Source organism: Camelina sativa, unplaced genomic scaffold (assembly GCF_000633955.1).
Source record: "Camelina sativa cultivar DH55 unplaced genomic scaffold, Cs unpScaffold09224, whole genome shotgun sequence".
Classification (NCBI taxonomy): domain Eukaryota; kingdom Viridiplantae; phylum Streptophyta; class Magnoliopsida; order Brassicales; family Brassicaceae; genus Camelina; species Camelina sativa.
In genome coordinates, this window is record NW_010930284.1 from 1 (window position 1) to 413 (window position 413).

At 51.8% G+C, this 413-nt stretch overlaps 1 protein-coding gene across 1 annotated transcript; it reads right to left on the reverse strand.

Moving 5' to 3' along the window:
- Positions 1–3: 3 nt before the first annotated feature.
- On the reverse strand, positions 4–408 carry LOC104775145 (the record flags this gene model as incomplete). Its single annotated transcript, XM_010499400.1, has 1 exon — positions 4–408. A coding segment is annotated over one exon (405 nt), but the record flags the coding sequence as incomplete, so codon positions are not given.
- Between the last annotated feature and the right edge of the window lie 5 nt (positions 409–413).

Sequence of the window (413 nt, forward strand, 5' to 3'; positions counted from 1 at the left end):
AGTGGTAGCAAGTAGACCTCTCCAAGAACCGGCAACCACTGAAGCTGCTGTGGTAGGTGTAGAAGCAAACCCGGAGCTACGGATGGCACAACCTCCAAGCTGATCGCCATCTCTGAAGGGACCGTACCACTGCTCACGGAAAACTTTGACACTCTGCAACGACATGTTGGTCTCAGCTAAGCTGACAACCTGGAAAATCCTCACGCGAGACTCCTTGTCATTAGGATTGACAAGACAATGCTCCACCTCTAGCTGGTTGTTACGCAAAGGCCACACAGCGACATAGGAGCCAGTGTCAGAATACGAAAATGCTAATGCAGACCCGATGGTCCTCTGGTCGATGGTGTAACGGGTGGCTGCGTCAGCTTCACATCCAACGGTGGGGAGGAGTTTGATGGACTTGTAAAGAAAGG